Source organism: Panthera leo, chromosome B4 (assembly GCF_018350215.1).
Source record: "Panthera leo isolate Ple1 chromosome B4, P.leo_Ple1_pat1.1, whole genome shotgun sequence".
Lineage (NCBI taxonomy): Eukaryota > Metazoa > Chordata > Mammalia > Carnivora > Felidae > Panthera > Panthera leo.
The window spans coordinates 61,189,610-61,209,887 of NC_056685.1; the positions used below are offsets into that span (position 1 = coordinate 61,189,610).

Here is a 20,278-nt window from a genome sequence, read left to right on the forward strand (position 1 = left end):
GTCCAGATCTGAACTCCTCCTTTTCTGCCCTTTTTTCCATCAGCAGGCTTTTCCATTTTAATTGTTGAAAACTGCATCCTTTCATTCACTTAATCAAAATGCTGGAGTCATCCTTGATTCTTCTTTTTCCTCTTCTGCGCTATATCTGAATAATCAGGGAATCTTGTTGCCTATTCTTTCAAAATATATACAGTATTTTGTAAATTTTTAGAACTTCCACACTTATCATCCTGGTTTGGGTCCTGGTTTGAGTGTTTTACTGAAAAAGCATACTAAACAGATCTTCTGCCCTTGCCCACAACAGTCTATTCTCAACATAGCTAATCCTTTAATACATAGGATCATCTCTACTAACAATTAAAGTGACTAATAGAAGTGCCCTAAAGGGTTTTGTTTTGTTTTGTTTTGGTGGTAGAAAATTTATTTCTGAGACAGGTATTTCTCTCAAAATTTTAGGGTATTTTCTAGGCACATATTTGCTGTTATATGTGGAATACTAATAAGCTTTGCTTTCTTGACAAAATTATACCACACTCATGATAGCTTTTGAGGATGCCTGATGCAAATTAGGTTTTCTGCACTCTTCTAACACTCCCTGTTTTTACCCTTTGTGATTATACCTTTTTGTACTTAATGTCTATCTATAGAAATAGCGATTATCAGTCAGTCTTTCTCCATCTCCACAAATATGGCCAAGCTTTACTTAGTTTTTTTGAATTGTGTAATCTGGGACAAAAGCACACTTTTGTGCATGGTCAACAATGAGGATTAAATAAAAGTAGGTTTATTCTGAAATGATATGTTTGTTTTTTTCTCTTCTCTTCTCTTCTCTTCTCTTCTCTTCTTTTCTTTTCTTTTCTTTTCTTCCTTTCTTTTGCCTGGACTTCATACTACTCCCTGTGAAATAGCAAATACTGTTTCTTCCTGTAAATAGCCTCTAATGAAGCAAAATTTTTAATCTCTGAAATATAACTCTGTTTTCATAAACTTGAAAAGTTTCATGGAATGTTCACCCAAATGGTATTATCTTATGGAGGTAGGGAAAGAACTGCTATTAGGAATCAGGAAAGGTCCATTATAATCTTAATCTGTTACTGTTTAGCAGGATAATTTAGGCAAGTCACTTGAATTTTTTTAGTTCTCATTAACTGTAAAATGTAAAATTTCTTATATATGCTGTCTTGGTTACAGGTACTAGGATGTTGTATCAACATGTGAATTTTGGCACACTTTCTTGAAAGAATCCTCAGAGATGGGCACATCTTTTTTCATTAAATTTGCCTCTGTTCAAAGTTGGGAACTGGTTCTTGCTGAGTATATATATAAATACATATATTTGTATATTAGGTTGTATATTTGTCAGTATATTGAGAGCAGATTCATTTTTCAGAGATAGACAAAGCATATTAAGCTTAAATATAGAACCAGAATGCCAATTTATTAATTTACAATGAGAAATTTCTCTGCCAGATAATGGAATATTCCATTCTCTACCTATAGGCAGAACAAATGGTAACCAGATTGTGATCAAAAGGTGTGTGGTGAACATGGAATTAGAATAAATAAATTGAATTTAATGACTTATGGTGAGAGCATGTTTCTTTCACATTATAGAAGTGGATTTGCCAAGAGGACTGGAATAACTTAAAATGTTGGCTTAAGTGTCCTTTTCCCTGGATAATACTTGGATGAACTCTGCCAGTATTTGTCTATATATCTTTCCTTTTATTTAAGTTTGTGTAGCTGATCAACCATTCTTCTATCTGGTTGCTTGTATTTTTTATTTAAATATATTGGATAAATTAATATTTTATATTTCACTCTTTTTGCCTTTGGAATGGTTCTCTTTTATTTAGGAAACTTTGCATACCTATATGATTTGATCACCTATGTGATGATTCTTCTTGATAACTTTAGTTTTTAAAGCAATTCCCCAGTCATTATATTATTTGATTGTCATAATTTTTTAAAATGTTTGTTTGTTTGTTTGTTTAGAGAGGATGTGCACATGTGCGCACACATGGGGAAGGGACAGAGAGAGAGAGGGAGAGAGAATCCCAAGCAGGCTCCATGCTGTCAGTACAGAGCCTATAACGGCTCAGTCTCATGAACTGTGAGATCATGACCTGAGCCAAAATCAAGAGTCAGATATTTAACTGACTGAGCCACCCAGGTGCCCCAGAGTTTTTCTTTTTCTACACTATACCTTTCATAAACCATAAATTAAGCTTTCATCAAGTCAGTGTTAGACAATTGTGTTTTATTTTTTGTTAATTATAGATGGAAGACCATATTACAGTTAACTATCACTACTTTTGGTGAGTTAAATACTGAATATTCTAAACCTTAGACTGATATATCCCTTAAATGAACAATTCATAAGGCTTTGCACCAATTCCATGAGTTTGTAAGTATATGTTTTTTTACCATTTGTATTTCTTACTAAAATTTTCATTTTTGGGGGGTGCCTGGGTAGCTCAGTCGGTTGGGCGGCTGACTTTGGCTCAGGTCATGATCTCACGGTTTGTGGGTTCGAGCCTCATCTCGGGCTCTGTGCTGACAGATCAGAGCCTGGAGCCTGTTTCGGATTCTGTGTCTCCCTCTCTCTCTTCCCCTCCCCCAGTCACACTGTCTCTCTCTCTCTCTCTAAAAAATAAACAAACATTAAAAATTTTTTTTTTAATTTTCACTTTTTTGCTTAAGTCTTCTATGCTTATCAACAAGCATAACTTTGGTACTTAATTGGACTCTGTGACAGACATTCCTTAGGTGAAGGCATTTGCCTCTTGTTTATTTTTATTTTGAGATGTAAACCGTTTTCAGTTTATTTCAGTTTATGTTTCATTAATTTTAAGGAATATAATGACAATAGATCTTAAAATAACATTTCTTCTGCATTTGGGCATATACACTTTCTTGGAGGAAAAGCTGAGAGTTTAGGTGTCTAATAGCTGCTGTTGCTTTAAACTTGTTGGAAAGGGGGTATAAAGACATCCAGCAGAGTTAAGAAGTTTATGATAATGTAGTAGGCCCAAATTTTGCTTTAGAGAAGGCTGGTCTGCTGTTGTTGAAAACTGTTAGGACTATAACGTTTATAAAAGCTACATACATGTTTTATATACACAGTCATTAGATGCTGGCTAACTTTGATGGGAATACTTAAATATAGCACTCTATTTGGGTAGTATAGATGCTTCAGACTTAAATGTGGGCAAAATACTGCAAAACTCTAAAGTGAACAGTTTCATTTGTTTTTAAAACTTTTTTTTAATGTGTGTGTGTTTTTTGTTTTTTGTTTTTTGTTTTTTGTTTTTTTTGAGAGACAGAGAGAGACAGAGCGCGAGCAGGGCAGGGGCAGAGAGAGAGGGAGACACAGAATCCGAAGCAGGCTCCAGGCCCCAAGCTGTCAGCACAGTCTGACATGTGCTTGAACCCATGAACTGCAAGCTCATGACCTAAGCTGAAATGAGACGCTTAACCCACTGAGCCACCCAGGCGCCCCGTGAACAGTTTTATTTGTATACAATGATGCTCATTCTTTGAAAACTCTGAAGTTATTATGAGACTATTTATTTCACTTTAGGAGGCTGAGTTAGCTTCTGACAAATAAGAATTTCTTTTTGTGATCTACTGTTACTTGTCAGTATGTTGCAATGAAGTTTGTTTATATTTCTGTTTTATGATTTAGGTAACAAGAAAAGAAAAATATTTTAATTTTAAGGCACATAGTGATTAAGTCAAAAGTATTAATATACATTATAAAAAGATTTAGAGCAAGAATATCATGGGCATATAGGAAGAAAATTGTGAGAATAGTAGTTCTTTTCAGAGAATAAGAGAAGAAATCTGCAATTGAAGAAAAAAGTACACATAGAATTGAAAATATCTCCACAGCTTAAAGAGAATAGAAATTGTGGCAAGCTTTACATGGAAGGCTTAATGAAAGAGAGGAAAGAAGAAGTAATTGTGACTTGCATTTTGCTAATATTCCCATACTATAACTACATTTCCTTTACCATTTGAGTAACTGGAAGGGTGGATGTGAACTTTAAACTAGTTTTGTTTTCCATTATTTTGTTTTCTGTTGGGAATAGGATATGGTTAAGAATTTTGAGAACTGCTGGTTTTACTTTATTCTTTTAATTGACATTTATAAATTACTGCATATGTGCTATTCAGGCATGTTTTTCTTTTTAGACTTTGAATAACAGAACAGTAACTTCTGTTGTTATCATTTAAATATACATTTCATTGAGAACATTAAATACTTAAGTTTTATTAAATACTTAAGTTTTTATCTCTCTTTTTTTTCTAACTTTATGCTTTTACTATTAGGTGGTCTATATTTTGATTCCTTGTCTTGTATTTCTCATTGTTTACATCCTAAATGTGCGCGCACACACATACACTTGCGTGCACGTACATACATACACAAATGGCAAAGATCTACATGATTTTAATTAAAATTTTTTTTTTAATCTTTATTTTTGAGAGAGAGAGAGAGACAGAGTGTGAGTGGGGCAGGGGCACAGAGAGAGGGAGACACAGAATCCGAAGCAGGCTCCAGGCTCTGAGCTGTTAACACAGAGCCTGACGCGGGGCTTGAACTCACAAACGGTGAGATCATGACCTGAGCTGAAGTTGAATGCCCAATCAACTGAGCCACCCAGGTGCCCCGTAATTTTTTTTTTTTAATCATTGTGGAAAGAAGGCTGTGAGCTTTGGAGTCAAACAGACGTGTATTCTGATCTAGCTGTGAGATCTTGGACATAATAAATAAACTTTGAATCTTAGTTTCTTCATTTATAAAATTGTAGTTTTGGTAAGGATCGAATTGGTTGACACACAATATTTCTTACAACGCCTGGTGCAGACTATATACTCAGTCAGAGGCAGTTCTCTCCCCTTTATTTCACTTGGCTTAACTGAAATTTGAGCTATTCTTTTTGGTCATAAAGAAAAAAACTTTTCAAATGAAAACTATGCATTGTTAACACTGAGCAGAGGTCTCAGGGTTATCTGATTCTATCCCTGTTTACCGACTTTGAGCTATTTTACATTTTATAGTTTTCTGTAAGTTATATGTAATTGATAGACATGTAAATTCTGTGATGTCTAATAGAGTTTTGATCGACTTCCTTCTCTCCTTTGGGGAAAAAAATTCATGTCCATTGCTATTCATTTCAATATTCCTTAATCATCATGAATTTGTGCTATTTTGGATTTTCCTTTGACTGATTGTAACATTTCCTTGGTTCCCTCATTGTTGGAATAGAATAAAATCTTTCCTGTGTATTCCCTTTATATCTCTGAGTCAAATTTTACCCTGTGTTGGGACAATTACCCTTTTATGTTATATTTAAAATATTTAATATGTAAAATATTTCCAAGAAATATCTAAATAAATTCTCAAGAGTAAAATTGGTTTATTAAACACCAATTATGTGTAACACATTAGTATTTTATTTTAATTATTTGATATTTGGGATGTTCCAACAGTGATATTAACTCTGCAAACAATGGGAGGCCTTTCCATAATATTTAACCAGTTAGTACTTTAGATAAGGATTTATTTATTTATTTTCATTATTTCAATACTGATGAGATATTCTTGGGGTAAATTTTCCAAAGTAAAAGGTTGCAGATCTTTCATTGTCTTGATCGTAATGGTAACTCTGCAATTGTAGTTTGAATAAGTGAATAGGTAATAAAGGAGTCACAAAAAGAGCACAAGCACTTTTTTCCCTTAACTACCTCATCATGTTGTAATGAGTTAAAAAAATTATGTATGTATATGTTTAATTGACATATTATATTCATTTCAGGTGTACAACATAATACTTTGATATTTGTATATAAGTATACTTTGAAGATTTTGTGGGTTCAGTTCCATACCACCACAATAAAGTGAATATTGCAATAATGAGAGTCAAATGATTTTTTTGGTTTCCCAGTGCATATAAAACTTATGTTTATATTATACTTTATCTCTGTTAAGTGTGCAATAACCTTATGTCTTTAAAAAAGTACATACTTTAATTAAAAATCTTTTTTTAATGTTTATTTATTTATCTTGAGAGAGAGTGTGAGAATGTGTGCAGGAGCAAGGGAGGGACAGAGAAGGAGAGAGGGCCCCAAGCAGGCTTGAAGCTGACAGCCTCCCCCCAACTTCCATGCGGGGCTCGGTCTCACTAACCGTGAGATCATGACGTGAGCTGAAATCAGGAGTAGGATGCTTAACCAACTGAGCCACTCGGGTGCCCCAACTGAAAAATCTTTATTGCTAAAAAATGCTAACTATCATGTGAGCTTTCAGCTAGCCATATGTAACCTTTTTGCTGGTAGGGAAGGTTTTGCCTCAGTGTTCATGGCTGATGATTGATCAGGGTGGTTATTTGCTGCAGGTTGGGATGGCTGTGGCAATTTCTTAAGATAGTAAAAAAGTTTGCTACATCTATTGACTCGTCATTTCGTGAACGAATTCTTTGTAGCATATGATGCCATTTGATAGCGTTTTACCCACAGAACTTTTTTCAGAATTAGAGTCAGTCCTCTCAAACCCTTCCACAGCTTTATTAGCTAAATTGATGTAATGTGTTAAATCCTTCTTATCATTTCAACAACCTACACAGCATTTCACCAGGAGTAAATTCCATCTCAAAAAAACACTTTCTGGGGCGCCTGGGTGGCTCAGTCGGTTAAGCGTCCGACTTCAGCTCAGGTCATGATCTCGCGGTCCTTGAGTTTGAGCCCCGCATCGGGCTCTGGGCTGATGGCTCAGAGCCTGGAGCCTGCTTCCGATTCTGTGTCTCCCTCTCTCTCTGCCCCTTCCCCGTTCATGCTCTGTCTCTCTCTGTCTCAAAAATAAATAAATGTTAAAAAAAAAAAAAAAACCACTTTCTGTGCTCATCAGTAAGAAGCAACTCCTCATCTGTTACAGTTTTGTCATGAGATTGCACAAATGCAGTCACATCTTCAGGCTCCACTTCTAATTCTAGCTCTCTTCCTATTTCCACCACACCTGCAATTACTTCCTCCACTGAAATACTTAACCTCTCAAAGTCATCCATGAAGGTTAGAATCCATTTCTCCCAAACTCCTGTTCATATTGATATTTTGATCTCTGTCCATGAATTACAAGTATTGTTAATGACAACTAGAATGGTGAATCATTTCCAGAAGGTTTTCAATTAACTTTGCCCAGATCCATCAGAGGAACCACTGCTAACAGCAGCTGTAGCCTTATACAATGTATTTCTTAAATAATAAGACTTGAAAGTCAAAATTATTCCTTGATCCATGGGCTGCAGAATGGATGTTGTTGGCAGGCATGAATACAGCATGAATCTCAATTTACACGTCTATCAGAGCTCTTGGGTGACTAGGTACATTGTCAGTTAGCAGTAATATTTTGAAATGAATCTTTTTTTCTGAGTGTAGGTCTTAACAGGGGGTTCTAAATATTTAGTAAACCATGTTGTAAACAGATGTGCTGTCATCCAAGCTTTGTTGTTCCATTGATAGAATATAGGAGAGTAGATTTAGCATAATTCTTAAGGCCCTAGGGTTTTTGGAATGCTAACTGGGCATTGGTTTTAACTTAAAGTTACCAGTTGGATTAGCCACTAACAAAGAGAATCAGCCTGTCCTTTGAAGCTTTGAAGCCTGGCATGGACTTCTCTCTAGCCATGAAAGTCCTAGATGGCATCCTCTTAAAATAGAGTAGATGCTGTTGCGTTTACAATGAAAATCTGTTGTTTGATGTAACCACCTTGATTAATTATCTTAGCAAGTCTTCTGGATAATTTGTTGCAGCTTCTACATCAACACTTGCTGCTTTACCTTGCATTTTTATTTTACAGAGATGGCTCCTTTCCTGAAACCTCATGAACCGACCTCTGCTAGCTTCATACTGTTCTTCTGCAGCTTTTTCACTTCTCTCATCCTTCATAGAATTGAATAGTTAGGGCCTTGCTCTGTATTAGGCTTTGGCTTAAGGGAATATTATGATTGGTTTGATCTTCTTTCCAGACCACTAAAACATTTCCATTTCGGCAACAAGGATGTTTTGCTTTCTTATCATTTGTGTGTTTGCTGGTGTAACAATTTCCGTCAAGAAAATTTTCCTTTGCATTTACAAATTGGTTAATCATTTGGTACAAGAGTCCTAGCTTTCAGCCTGTCTCAGCTTTTGACATGCTTTCCTAACTAGGCTTAATCATTTTTAGCTTTCTATTTAAGGTGAGAGATGTACAACCGTTCCTTTCACTTGAACGCTTAGAGGCCATTGTGAGGTTATTAATTAGTCTGATTTCAGTATTGTTGTGTCTCAGGGAATAGGGAGGCCTGAGGAGAGGGAAAAGGATGAGAAAATGGCTGGTTGGTGAAGCAGAACAGACAACGTTTATTGATTAACTTTGCTGTCTTATATGGGCATGATTTGTGATGCTCCAAAACAATTACAGTAGTTAACATTAAGATCAGTGACCACAGATCATCATAACAAATATAATAATGACAAAGTTTAAACGTTTTGAGAATTACCAGAATGTATCACAGAGACATGCAGTGAGGAAATGCTGTTGGAAAAATGTCATTGATAGACTTGCTTGATGCAGTGTGGCCATGAACCTTAAACTTGTAAAAAATGCAGTATCAGCAAAATGGAATAACACGAACTCAATAAAATGAGGTACGCCTGAATATTGCAAAATGATCACTACAATACTTCTAGTTAACGTTCACATGTGATTACTTACTTTTTTTTACACATGAATATTTTTTAAGATCTCTTAGCAACTTTCAAATATGCAATTCAGTATTATTAACTTTAGTCACTATGCTGTACATGACATTCCTATGACTTATCTCGCCAGTATTTATTTCTTGTCTTTTTGGTAATAGCCATTCTAGTATTACTGTTCCTTCGAGGTGTGGGGTGATATGTCACTGTGGTTTCATTTGCATTTTCCATGTGATTAGTAATGTTGAGTACCTTTCATCTACCTTTTGGGCATCTGTATATTTCCTTTGGAAAAATCTATGTCTATTTAGATTCTCTGTCCATTTTAAAACAGGATTGTTTGTTTTTTTGCTGTTGAGTTGTATGAATTCTTGATAATTTTTGGATATTACCCCTTATCAGATATATGATTTACAAATGTCTTCTCCCATTCGGTAGGTTGCTTTGTCATTTTGTTTATGTTTTTTTTTGATGTATAGAAGCTTTTAGTTTAATATAGTCTCACTTGTTTATTTTTGCTTGCCTTTGCTTTTGGTTTCTACAAGAAGTTCGTAAGGACCCAGCTTCCACAGACTGGGAAGTCAAAAACTGCCTCAACAAATCAGTTTAACATACTGCTTTAACTTAAGTTGTGATACATGTTTTTTCCTCCTCTTTGGAAATTGCTTAGAATTTGCCTATGTTGGGTCACTTTTGTGTGAGCAAGAGTTGAAAGATTACAAATCTCAGATAGTAAGTTGGCTTAAAGATATATTTATGGTTCTGAGATATTTCTCCTATAATTTTCAAAGTTATTAGAGTCATTAGATACTACTGTCTGCATTTTATTAGTTTGTTTGTTTGTTTGTTTTTTTTTGGTTGCTATGGCATTTTCTTCCTACTATGATAATGAAGAAGTAGTGGGGATTTAAGTAGATTATTTTTTAATTTCCCTGTTCAAAAAGCTTTATTATATGATATGAATTTGTGTTGACCATTCTAGTGATGGATTTTGAGGACTCTGTTTCTGTATGTCTCTTTTATGAATTGAAACATAATTTTTTAGTCATGTGCATAATTCAAAAAACTTCTCATTATAATTTGTAGTGTATGGTGTTGCCAAACTGCTTTTAGGAACACACCATTATTCCTCAAAGAGGCAAGGAGAGGTGGAGCCTGTATTTACAGAATACTCTGGAGAGTAATTAAAAATAACTATATTGGTAGAAATTTCATGAATTTTGTAATCCCTCTTTTATTAAGAAAGTGACTGAATCTATTCGTTGTGTTGTTGTGTCTTAGCCTTTTAAAAGCTATTATATATTTCTCCTTAAGTCTCTAATCTAGATATCCTAGGTAATATCTTGACATCCATTAAATAGTAAATCAAGGGGAATTTCTCGAAGGGAACCTTCTTGGATATAAGTAACACTTTTCTAAACACTGTTTTCTGCCACTTAAAATAAAAAAACCTATCCACTTATTTTATATTTACTAACAAACCTTCATATTATTATTATTATATTTAGATAGTCCTCAGTTTTTGTATATTTTTTTTTTGTTTTCTGTAACTGAGTGATTTCCTTACATGAGTGAAGTTCAAAGTCTCAGCAGTGAGCTCTGAACCCGAAGAATGGGTTCATGCATAGACCTGATAATAAATTAGGATATCAGAGGATTTCAGGGAGATGGCAGTTTGTGTAAGGTAATCACCAGCCTCTGTGAAGTGAAAGTGTGCTGAAAAAGAGGAGCCTCGATTGGATGAAAGAATGTCTGGGGGTGCCTGGCCTGGGTAGCTCAGTCAGTTGGGCGGTCGACTGCATCTCAGGTCATGATCTTGTGGTCTGTGAGTTCAAACCCCGCATCGGGCTCTGTGCTGACAGCTCAGAGCCTGGAGCCTGCTTCAGATTCAGGGTCTTCCTCTCTCTCTGCCCTGCCCCTGCTCGTGCACTCTCTCTCTCTCTCTCTCTTTCTCTCTCTCAAAAATAAATAAACTTAAAAAAATTAAAAAAAATAGAATGTCTGAATGAAAAAGTCCGAAATTATTTTTTAAGTTAAAAGTTGTAAAAACGATTACCATTTTGTTCACATTCTCTTTGTGAATTATTAACCATTAGCGGAGATCAACAGATTTCTTTGGGCACAGTTAAGAGTGCATGAGAGCATTTACACCTGTTTCTTGTTTAGATTTTACAAGAGTTATTATGCTTATGTAAACAAAACAGAGTTGACCACAGGCGGAATTACTGGAAAAAAATTGCATACTATTTGGAAACTTGGTCTTCCTTTGCTTATGCGGTGTTCTGACGTAGTGGGCTTTTTTTGTATTTTAGAAGAGGTCTGTTAATGAAAAATGATATGCCCGATGACTTTGCTGATTACCATTACAAAGTGAAAGATGAAGATGTGCCATTCATTGCACTTTTGATTAGCTTTATAGCTGTAATGAGTATATGCTGACCTTGTATTCTCTGTCTTAGAAAACCAAGGATTTCACATTTGAAATGAAGCAAATTGTGTCTGTACTCTTTCTTGCTTAAGATTTAAAAGCAATCAAACAAACAAAATACCCAAAGAAACAAGATTTTGTATATTTTCACTTCTTAAAAAAATTTGGCCGAGTTTTTATGCAGATGATGTTGCTGCTGGTTATACTTGATCTTATAAAGGTTTTTAACATGAAGACTGACACTAGTCAACTTTTTAATAGACCAAAGAATACTGTAGCAGTTTGAAACTTTAACAGCTGTATTTTCTTGGCTAGGTGAGAAGATAATTATATTTTACATATTGGAATTTGTAATTTTCTAAGCAGACATATGAAATGTGTACCATCATTATTATTAAATTTTTTTAATGTTTATTTTTGAGAGAAAGAGAGTGAGACACATTGTGAGCGGGGGAGGGGCAGAGAGAGAGGGAGACACAGAATTTGAAGCAGGCCGAGACTCTGAGCCGTCAGAGCCTGATGTGGGGCTTGAACTCACGAACCATGAGATCATGACCTAAGCCAAAGTCGGATGCTTAACCGACTGAGGCACCCAGGTGCCCCCATCATTATTATTGAACAATATTTTGGTCTCTCTCTGTATATGGACAGTATTTACCAATGTGGCTTTTTTTTAGGGTAAATTACTGTCATTGGATGGTCACCTAAAATGCAGGGAAAATGTGTGAATTATAGCACAGTGAAAAACTTAGAGGCTTAACTGAACATATCTAGTTTCCACTTAGAGAGTAATGCATTTATATGTTCTCTTTCCATGGCACTACCCATTTGTTTTCTCATTTTATTTTTAAAGTAGGGTGTGGATTATGACATATTCAGTAAACATTCATATTATTCAGTTAAACAAATGCCTAAAACTTCCACTAATACCTCATAAGTTGAAAGCATATGTAAATTCTAGGCATTTGAGTTTCAACTTCTTTTGTCTCTGGAATAAATATTGTGATTAGCAGGATGCCACTTAGGCTTGCGCCTTCAAATCTTGTGTTTATTAGTCTGTTGCTGATTCTTGACATCTTTTCAGAAAAGCATAATTTATTTGAGTGAACTAATTCATCCCTATTTATCTTTAGTTTGAATTAGAGTTTCTTCCTATCTTACTTACCCAGAGCAAGTTTTGATCAGTGGGATAACATAGCTCATGAGGGTACTACAACCAGGAAGGGCACTGAAACAAGAAGTCTTCAGAATTAAGTTTTTAGGTATATGTACTTATTTTTTTCTGGGTTATATTTGAAAATTACACTCATGAATCTGCCATTTAATTTAAGAACTAGAATATTACCAATTCTAGTACTCTTCTGTCCTTTCCCTATGCCTTCCTCCAAAGGGAACTGCTGTCTTAAATTTTGTGTTATGTTTTCCTTACTTTTGTAAATATATTGTTTATTGTATATGTATGTGTATCTCTAAAGAGTTTTGTTTGTTTATGTGCCTTATAAAAATAGGTCAATACTGTGTAAACTCCCTATGATTTACATTTTTCCACCCAAATTTATGTTTCTAAGACTCCTCTGTGTTGTTGCATATACCTATAGTTTCCTTATGTTCACTGATATAAAAACTCTAATGTATGATTATGCCACAGCTGACTTAGCTGTTCAACTGTCAGTAGGTATTTTGGCTGTTCTCACTTATTTGCTACTATGAAGAGTATTGCTGGGGGGTATTCCGATACTTGTTTTCCATGATATCAAGTCTTTATTTAGCAGTTCTGCACAGGCAAGACTTTTGTTTAGACTAGGTAGTTTTTTCCCTTACGAGCAATTCTTCAGATCTCTTATTTTCTATTGTATAATTTCTCTTTTTGCTCTTTCCTGTTTTTATTTTGACTTACAGAAAAGCAGTAAGAAATGAAGAAAAGATTCCCGTATATCCTTCATCAATTTTCTTTAGATATTAACATATTACCATTTTTGCTTTATTTTTATTCTTTTTCTTCCTTCCTTCTCGATCTCTTATTTTTTCTTCCTCTTCTCAATATTTAGCATTGTTTTTGTTCTTATGCCGAGGACATATAGTCAAAATACCATGTCCCAAATTAATTTGGGTTAGTTCTTGACCTCCACCCATCCCCCTCCCACACTTTGTGGTGTGATAAGATTATTCATTTGAAATATGGTTTAGTTCATTTATTACTCTTTGTATTTTATTTTAGGATTCAATCCCTTTATTCCCCTGCTTGTTGATTTTAGTGTTATTTTACTATGTTTACTAGTGAAACATTAACATGGTTTCAAAAGTCAGAACCATATTAAAAAAGCACACTGATACACAAGGTATTTCCACCATCCCTTTCTTCTGTTTTTCCACTTCATATCACCTGTCTCGCACCCAGCAGTCTCATTACTTTTGGCTTTATTCTCTTCCCTGTGTTTCTTTTATGACAAATGAGTAGGTGCAAGCGTCTGCATCTTTTCATGTATTTAAGGACTGTTTGTGTATTTTCTTTTTGGTGACTTGTCTGTTCACATTTTTGCCCAGTATTCTATAGGCTGTTTTTTTCCTAATTTTTTTCCTCTTAAGTTTTAAGTGTTTTTAATATATATTAGGAATATTATTCCTTATCTGTGATACTTATTATGCATCTTTTTGTTTATTAGCTTTTAAAAATTTGATTGAAGTTAAGTTTTGATACCTACAAAGTTTTTATATATTTATTCTCTAGTCACATTTGTTAATTTTTTCTTTGATTGTATCTGGAATTAAGTTCTAGTTAAAAAGCCCATTAGTACATGCAGGGTAAAGAGGAACTCACTCATATTTCTCTTAATACTTATATGGTCTCAATTTTTAAGTATTTGGAGTTCTGATCAACTTAGAGTTTACTTTTTTGTCTATAGTGTGAAGTATGAGTCTAATTTTATCTTTTCCCAATGGCTAATCAGTTGTCCCTGCACTATCTTTGCCTTAGTGATTTGAAATGCCATTTTTATCACGTATCTAAGTTTTACACATACATGGGTCTATTTCTGGACTTTCTGGTGTATTCTTTTGGTCTGTTTATTGCAGCACCAAAACAACACACTGTTTTATTTATAAGGGGTTTATCGTATGTGTTAATATAATTTAAAATACAGTGTGTCTTAAGGTCTGTACTATGTTTTAGTATAGTTTAATTTGGTATATTATAATGAGGGGGTAGTATCTTCCTTACACTTTTGCATGTTTAGTATTTTCCTGCCCATTTGTGCATTTTTACTTTTCTATGTGACCTTTAATGTCCATTTGTCTAGCTCATTTATAAAAAAGCCCATTGATGCTTTTATTGGAATTATATTAGGACTGTTAATTAACTAAGGGAGAATTGACATCTTTGTAATGTTTAGTTGCCCTATCCAGTTCTAGGAGGTCTTTTCCTTTTTTCAGGTCTACCTTTGAGTCTTTCAGAAGTGTTTTAAAATTTTCCTCAGATTTCATGTTAAATTTGTAACTACTTTATCTTCTTTGTTGTTATGGAAGATAGTATTCTTTACCATTATATACTCTAAATAGTTATTGTTTTTACAGGTGATTGCTATTTCTGTTTAAGTTTATATCCTGCTACTTTATTGAGTGTGTATTGTTTTAGTTAGTAGGAACATGAAATAGTTTTTTTCCTTTTCCTATTTTTATACTTATGTTGAATTTGTCTTTTTTGTCTGCATTGGCCTGTCCCTTTAGAGGAATGTTCCATGGTGTGGAGGTAGTAGTCATCCTTGTTTTGTTCCTGTTCATTTAGGAAACAACTTTGTTTTTTTTTCCATTAATTAACATGCTGATTTTAGGATTAAGGTCTGTATCATGTTAAGAAAGTGTTCATCAGTTCCTATTTTCTTGAGTGTTTTTAACAGATACGGGTATTCAGTTTTATCAGAAGCATTTTCAGAGTCTTGGCAATAATCATGTCATTTTTATGTTCAAATCTGTTAATATGGAGTATTTTGTTAATGAATTCCTTAATAGTGAACCAGCCTTGCATTACTGGAATGAATCTAACTTGTTCATTGCATATCATTTTCTCGATATGGTATTGGATTCTTTTTACTAATATTTTACTTATAACTTTACCTCATTGTAAGTGATACTCTAAAAATCTCTATTCTTTTTTTGTACTGTCTTTATCAAGCTTAGCTTTCAATGTTACATTAATGTTACATAACGCTAATGACATTTTCCTTTATTTTCAACGTTCAGTAACAATTTCAGAGCATTAGGATTATTCATTTTTTGAATTTTGGATAGAAATTTTCTTGAAGTGCTTTATCAGTGGGGTTGTTGCCTGATAGCTTTATTTTTTTTCCAAAACAAGTTGATCTATTTTTAAGTGGTTTTTTTTTTTTCAAGCTCTAATCAGAACAACTTTTATAAGCTACATTTTTGTGGAGAATTGATCATTTTATTTAAGTTTTCAAATTAATTTACTTAGAAGCCTGCAGAGGAGTTTAGTATTAAAAAAATTCTTCTGCTTTAATTATTTCCCCTTGTCATTTAATTTGTATATTTGTACCTTCCCCCTTTTATTTTTTTAAATTTTTTTTAATGTTTATTTTTGAGAGAAAGAGAGCATGCAAGAGAGAGCGGGATGGGGCAGAGAGAGAGGGAGACAGAGGATCCAAAGTGGGCTCTGCGCTGATAGCAGCAAGCCTGATGTGGGGCTCGAACTCACAAACTGAGATCGTGACCTGAGCTGAAGTCCAGCGCTTAACCGACTGAGCCACCTAGACACCCACCCCTCTCTCTTTTATTTTGAATAAGTTAACTACTGTTTTGTTTTGTTTTTTTTTTTTATAAATTCGGGGATTTTGTTAATAAGATTTACTTTCTTAGTCTACTTCAGTATCTGTATTATCTTTATTTTCTTTATTATGCTTTTTGAATTTTCTTTCTATTTTAGTTTGTGAGCTAGGCATTTAATTCGTTAAATTTTTTTAATTGATTAAAGTGTTCAATACTTAGATTTTTTCCTAATCATTGCTTTAAATGTATTCCATAGATTATATATAATGTTTTGATTAAAATTATTTCTTAGAAATTCTGTCATATGTTGATAGTGGGATATTTAAATTGTATTATGGTTGGGTGGTAATGGAGCAGGTGAAAAGAATCCTGGATAATCTTGTTTTGAATGTTGACAAATGATAATTTCAATGACAGCTGCCATATACTGAATATTTACCATGTACCTGTCCGGTACAGTGAAGTGATTTATATACATCATCTAATTTAAACTGTATAGCTATGTTTTGAGCTACATATTATTTCCCCATTTTCAGATGAAGAAATTATGACTTAGATGGGTTTATGTAATTTGCCCAAGGCTGTGTAATGAGTAAATTGTTACTGTTTAAATTTATTTATTTTTTATTTATTCCATTTATTTTTTTATTCCATTTTGTTATTTCCGTTTATTTTTTATTTATTATTATTTTTTTAAGTTTATTTATTTTGAGAGAGAGAGAGGACACAAGTAGGGTAGGGGCAGAGAGAGAGGGAGAGAGAGAATCCCAAGCAGGTTTGGCGCTGTCAGTGTAGAGCCCAATGCGAAGATTGAACTCATGAACCGTGAGATTATGACCTGAGCTGAAACCAAGTGTTAGATGCCTCACTGACTGAGCCACCCAGGGGCCCCAAATTTGAATCCATTTTTGACTCCACAGCTGTGGCTTTTACTTAGGTAGTATATTGTGAGGTCACAGAGGTATCAAACAGTATGGCATAATGAGAACTGTTAGTAGCACAGTGTGACTGGAGTGAGGTTGGCACTTAATGGTATCATTTCTGGCTTGGGCAAGTAGTTCTTTGAGGTGCTGTTAACCAAGATGGAAAGCATGAAGCAAAGCAGGTTTCTATAAGATGATGGGTAAGTGTGACATACTACTAAGCAGCTAAATGGAACTGTCTGGTAGTTGGGTAAGTATATGGGACTGGAGGGCTATAGGTGGTGTGTGCTGAGACATATGAATTTAGATATTATTAGCTTGTAGGTCATTATCTAAATAATAGGTTTTGAAAGTGGTAATAATAATGTGGACATTGGGAAGATCAGAGGGTGTAGGGAAGAGTGAAACTTAAGATTGAATGGAGAGGGGCACCTGGGTGGCTCAGTCGGTTGAGCGACTGACTTCGGCTCAGGTCATGATCTCATGGTTTGTGAGTTCAAGCCCCGCGTTGGGCTGTGCTGACAGCTCAGAGACTGGAGCCTGCTAAGGATTCTAGGTCTCCCCCTCTCTCTGCCTCTCCCCCACTCATGCTCTGTCTCTCTCTGTCTCAAAAATAAACATTAAAAAAATTAAAAAAAAAAAAAGATTGAATGGAGAAAGAGCCTGAAAAGGAAACAAGAACAAAATAGTCAAACTGTTCAGAGGAAATATAGGAGATGGTGGTATTGCAGGTGCCAAGGGAGGAAGTTCAGAAACAGGGAGGATCATGATAGCAAGTGCTCTGGAGAACTAAAGAAAGATCAAGTAAGAAGTGTTCATTTAACTTAATAGTAACTGAAAGGAAAATTATTATCTTAAATGATGGATCCAGTGGAGTCATGAGGGTTGGGGGAGGAAGAAAAAAAAATGGAGCAAATCATTTGGAGACAAGAAGTTTGGTTCTAAAGGGAAAGTGTGATAGGGTGGCGGTAGCTAGGGGAAAGTGTGAGGTTGAGGGTTCCTCCCTGCCCCTCTTCCTACTTTTCTCCCTCAGCCTCTCCCTTCCTCTTCCCCTTATGTATCTCTTTCCTTTCTTTTCCTTCTCCTCTCCCTCCCTTTATTCTACCCACTTTTCCTTCATGTTTTTCCTAATATGATATACTTGAACATATGTTACAGAGTGAGAATTTAACTTGGGACAATTTGACGTCTTAGATTATGGCTATAAATATGAGTGACATAAAGAGATTTTAAAATGTTCAAGTATTAGATCAGAATGATATTTTGAGAGTTTCTTGAACCCAGGGGGCTCCTGGGTGGCTCTGTTGATTAAGAGTCCAACTCTTCGTTTCGTCCCAGGTCATGATCCCACAGTTTCGTGAGTTGGAGCCCTGTGTTGGGCTTTGCGCTGGCAGCATGGAGCCTATTTGGGATTCAGTCTGTCTGTCTGTCTGTCTGTCTCTCTCTCTCTGTCCCTCCCCACTCCCCAACTGGTGCTTTCTCTGTCTTTCTCAAAATAAACTAAAAAAAAAAAAAAGACAAATTCCTTAAGTCTCCCCTTAAAAACAAAAAGTTTCTTGAATCCAGGATCATAGTCACATATACCCTTTATGCCCAGAAATAAATGTAATTGTCTGACAAATTTTAATGATCTTTGAAGTAGTAATGAAAATAATACCCGCACAGTGCTAAGTGTTTTACATACTTTAGTCAATTTAAGCCTTATCACCACCTCTTTGTCAGTTTTACAGACAAGAAAACTGAGGGAAGTTAAAGTTGCTAGTTGTTCTACACCTGCTATGGCAATATGATTCTAGAGTTTATGCTGTTAATCACAAGGCTGTATTCCCTCTCACTGTACTATAGTACTTATTTTCATGCCTTTAAAAACTCATTAGTAATATTTTTTGTTACAAATTATAATTCAGAACTAGAAGCTAAACTATTTTGACATTTTAGGGAAATCTGTTAGCATACCGAATAGTGAAGATTAGAAAAAAGAATTTCTGAAAAAGGTGTATCAAGTACAAGCATGAATTGAAATTCTGGTTTTCTGTATTTTAGTTAAAATAGTGAAATGTGTGTGGGACAGGTAGAATTCCTTATACAGTATCTTAAAAATTCAGCATTATGACACAATAATAGCATAGATAAGATAATTGAATGATCCTATAGGGTACCAGTCAGAAATTGATATATTCTTTAGTTTTTAAATACCTAATGACCATACAAATGTCTTTCCTCAGGGAAAAATGCAATTTCCATTGTGAGCTGCCTTCCAGAATTTATGGTACAACTTCACTGACGTTGCCACTGATGCCAATGTGGAATAAAGGTCTTTATAATTTAGAAAGTCAAAATGTATACATGGATTACTGCTAAAATTCATTTAGTTACTCTTCTTAAACTTGAAAACACATAATGCAAATACTTTTGAATTTTTAGAAGAACATTTGAAAATAAAGTAATATAATCTTTTTATTTTATCCTTATCAGTATTTTTGTCTTATTTCATTTTGGCAGGTAGCTTTCCTTTCATGACCTTTGTATTTGAACCTAATCACAATCTAGTAATGTTTTGTTGTCAAACTAATTTCAACATTACTTTTTTATAGAAGCAATTCAAATTGATTTTAATATGAAAATTCTTTTGCCTATTAGAAAAGAAGTTAACACAGAGGCAGTTGGATCAGCTATTTTAAAGTAATGATTCCTCCTCTTAGGTCAGTTTATTGTAATAAATATTTAATTGATTTGACTTGCCAACTGGGTCATAGGGCCATTGCCTGCACGAATGCATCTGTCTTGCTCGCTGTTACCTTCTCAGTGCCCAATGCCTGTGACTAGTACACACACTAGTGCTTTTTCTTAACTGAATGTAGATGGATGATATATTTGAGTACTTTCAGTCAGAAATGCACTGCTTATGGTAGTGTATTATTATGTAAACACTAAGACACTATTACATTGTTTTATTGCCTAGGTCTCACATGGAAATGTCATGTTAAATTTAGAAATACTAGTTGTAGGTTTCAGAGAATGGTCCCTGAGGAATAGTCCTGGAATCTTCATTTTCAGTCTCATTGCTTTTACTTCCCTTATCCTTTCTCCTTTCCTTCCCTCTATTCTCTTTCTTCCTCTCAACCTATTCTTTCCTTTCTCTTTGACAATCCTTTATTTATTTATTCTCTAGTATCTGGAGTCCATCTTTCTCCAGCTTCTCCTGAGATTATACTGGACCATGACCGCTCTTCTCCTTCAGTTGGCTGCCTGTCTTCGGAACCCATCATTTCATCACCAGAGAATACACACACAGATGACAGCATTGTCAGTCAAACTGTTCCTAAAGCACAGGTAAAGACAAGTGTATTTTTTACAAGAAGTTTGCGTGCTTAAAAAATTGCTTGCTGGTTTAAATGAGGCCTT

The 20,278-nt window shown here is 34.7% G+C and overlaps 1 protein-coding gene across 10 annotated transcripts in view; it reads left to right on the forward strand.

Moving 5' to 3' along the window:
• CCDC91 (coiled-coil domain containing 91) overlaps positions 1–20,278 on the forward strand; it is a 347,760-nt gene that overhangs the window by 105,659 nt on the left and 221,823 nt on the right. For 7 of the 10 annotated variants that reach the window (XM_042946164.1, XM_042946169.1, XM_042946162.1 and 4 more), the window contains one exon: positions 20,046–20,206. In XM_042946164.1, the coding sequence (XP_042802098.1) occupies positions 20,046–20,206 (161 nt within the window). Of the gene's footprint in view, positions 1–16,934; positions 17,124–19,098; positions 19,188–20,045; positions 20,207–20,278 lie in introns of those variants that run through there. The other 3 variants (XM_042946167.1, XM_042946166.1, XM_042946168.1) reach the window with 3 other exon arrangements.